The sequence below is a fragment of the Cynoglossus semilaevis genome, chromosome 12, assembly GCF_000523025.1.
Source record: "Cynoglossus semilaevis isolate Cse_v1.0 chromosome 12, Cse_v1.0, whole genome shotgun sequence".
In the NCBI taxonomy this organism is placed as follows: domain Eukaryota; kingdom Metazoa; phylum Chordata; class Actinopteri; order Pleuronectiformes; family Cynoglossidae; genus Cynoglossus; species Cynoglossus semilaevis.
The window spans coordinates 9,395,517-9,398,526 of record NC_024318.1 but is presented as its reverse complement, the minus strand read 5'-3'; the positions used below and the strand labels follow the sequence as shown (position 1 = coordinate 9,398,526).

Sequence of the window (3,010 nt, the reverse complement as noted above, 5' to 3'; positions counted from 1 at the left end):
AAAAAATCCATAAAAATTAAAAGTCCCGAAAATTACTCTAAATACACTTGGAAGCATGTTTTGGGACATAAACTTGTATTTAAAGGCATTTCTGGGACTTTAACTTACCAAACTCGTCTTACTATCACAAAAAAATGAAAAAAAAAAAAAAAATTTAAAAGTCTCACAGTGAACGTACTGTTATTGCAACATTGGTAAAATAGGAACAATCAACTGTATCAAGTTAATACTTGGTTTCCATTTTAAACTTTATTATGTTTCTATAATAGTTTAGCAAAGCAAACATTAAAGTGTGAAGGCATCATTTAATAGAATCTTTCATTCTCTCGTCCATCTTATGGCACCCACCAAACCTATTCATTAATCAAAGCAACATTTAACTTTTGTTTTTTTTTTTTAAAGAAAAGGAATTCCAACAGTTTCTCAATTTTTTTTAAATCAACAAAAGAAGGAAAAACTGTTACCAACAGCTTTTTGCCATAACAAAATTACAAATAATCAGCAAGCGTGATACATCCAGGAGTTCATTCTAGAACCCTCCGTTTGTGATTGTGGTTTTGTTACTATGAAATAAGGCAGATTTCCTTTCATACAATTGTAGACAATCTGATAAAGAGAGAGAGAGAGAGAGAGAAAGAGAGAAGCGAAAGCTGAGAGGACTGTAAATCCTGTGAAGTTCAAAGCAGTTTTCTGGCATGCACTGAAAATGGCTTTAAAAAGGTGTATGTGTGTGTGTGTGTTAGTGTATGGTGTGGTGGAACTTATTGGTTGAAGACACATCCTTGTTCATGGTTCAACTGCATTGAAGCAGCGGTGGAGATGAGACATTATCAGTGATGGTTTCAGATGACAGACCCATCAGTGGGACGTCCAGCCTAGGACTGAATGACTAACTAAGCCACACTGCTTTACCTGCAGCAGTGTGTGTGTGTGTGTGTGTGTGTGTGTGTGTGTGTGAAGAGACATGGGAGGTGTCAGTGTGTGAGGAGACATGGGAGGTGTCAGTGAGGTGTCGCTCCTCCACTCAGGTCTCTACGTACCCTGGGGAGTTTCCCTGTCAGGTGGTGTCACCATCAAGGTGATGTCATTGTGAGCAATGCAAAGAGCAAAGAGGGTGGATGATGTCACATGTCACCCTGCCTGGAGTGGGGACATGTTGTCATGTGTCACCACTCTCTCACAGTGGGTTAACAATATAAAAAGACTTGAACCTGGGTTCATCTCCACACATCCAAGAGGAAGAATGATGAAACACACAGTGAGGTATGGCTCTTCTTTTCTGCTTGATATGTTCAACTGGTATCGTTTGGTACATACACACATAAAGGTACAGTACACACAGGGATTAGCGGTTTGTTAAAGGGATAGCCAAGGTTTTTTTAGCTGTGTTTGCAGGAGGTGGCATACAGTAGCAGCTACGTTTACATTGATGTAATTATGTACAATTAAAGCAGTGTACATGTACACATTTGATCAGATCATGACAAATGTGAGGAGACAATAGTTAGTACCAAATCAGGGAACAACAGGCACAACAAGAGTTGTTGGTTACTATGGAAACAGAAGAAAAACTTCTTCTATAACTAACATCTCAATGCCTTTTTGAAGGCATGATATTTTTATTTTATTTTGTATATTTTTCTTTGCATTTTTCCATAAAAACAATTGCATGATTTGGATTAGTCTCGAATGAAAGAAAACATACATCTACAAATAACTGCTGTTATTTGTCTTTCTGCTCCAGCAACATAAAGAAAAAACTGGTTTTATTTTTAATATATTTTGGAATAATAATGTATCTCAATCAATCATGTTTAATCGTGATTAATCTACAGCTACCCCGTGAATTAATCACAATGAATACGGTTAAAATATTTAATTATATAACAGCCCTTATTACATTTATATATAATTTTCATACCAAATTCCTCTTCCATTTCGGTCTGAAGGACTCTCGTCCAAACTGATAATAAAAACATTTATGAATAAAAACATTCTGCATATGTGAACATAGTCTGTACTGACTCTGCACCAGCTGCTGCTGAGACCTGGAGGCTCCTGCCAAACAACATGATGGTCATTATTGTGTTTGAGCACACTTCAAAAACCCTACACTATCCCTTTAACAAGGTGTAAAGTGACTGAATCAAGTAGGGAATGTGAGCATCTGTGAAATAAGACCTGGGTCATACTTTCCATGATGGCAGAGGTGTGTGTTTGTGTGATGCCAATTCAGAATGGGAGAATGTGTCTGATCATGGATGTGTTCTCAACTTTTTCATGTTTGTCAGCTGTGGATGTAATGATGACTTGAAACTATTCAGTGACATGTAAATGTGAGAGGTTGAACTGAAAATGATATGACATGTGAGAACAAAGCAAAATGTGAGAGCATTTATTTTATTTTATTATTTAATAATAAATAATATTAATATATTTGTATTATTATTTTATTTTATTTATATTTATTTTGCATCTGCCGAAACACATGGGAGAAAGTATGACCCAGACCTAACTGGTTGTCCTGTACCGATGTCAGAGTCGGCGCACAATAACCCTGACATGGACCGGGTTGACACCGCTGTTGTTGGCCTTTGCACAGTTTGCTGGCTGTCAGATGAGGTTGATTGTCCTTGCCCTCAGCTGGTCAATCCTTCTTCTCAACAGTGTCTGGATGGAAGAAAAACAAAGCCATGGTCTGAATTTATTTTTTCTTTCACTAATGCAACAGTAACATGACGCACAGGACACAGGACAATATCAAAGCTTCTCATGATTATGACTCGTGATGGGCATTTTCATTTAAGGCCGCCTTTTTATTTCTACCCATAAAAATACCAACTGATCTTTTTTTTTGTCAGTGCTGTACAAATGACGGAGAACAGTGTTGTTCTATGTATTTTTATACATTTTTGAAAACTTATTTCTCAAGACTTTTTCAGGAACTTATTGGTATAGTATGTCACTGTGATGCAAAGTTGGTATACCAAAAAAAGTATATTTTTTCTGA

At 36.7% G+C, this 3,010-nt stretch overlaps 1 protein-coding gene across 3 annotated transcripts in view; it reads right to left on the bottom strand.

Moving 5' to 3' along the window:
- Window positions 1-819: 819 nt before the first annotated feature.
- macrod2 (mono-ADP ribosylhydrolase 2) overlaps window positions 820-3,010 on the bottom strand; it is a 370,465-nt gene continuing 368,274 nt past the window's right edge. For all 3 annotated transcript variants that reach the window (XM_017037301.2, XM_025060625.1, XM_008321936.3), the window contains one exon: window positions 820-2,670. In XM_017037301.2, the coding sequence (XP_016892790.1) occupies window positions 2,648-2,670 (23 nt within the window). In that variant the 3' untranslated portion in view covers window positions 820-2,647. The remainder of the gene's footprint in view (window positions 2,671-3,010) is intronic.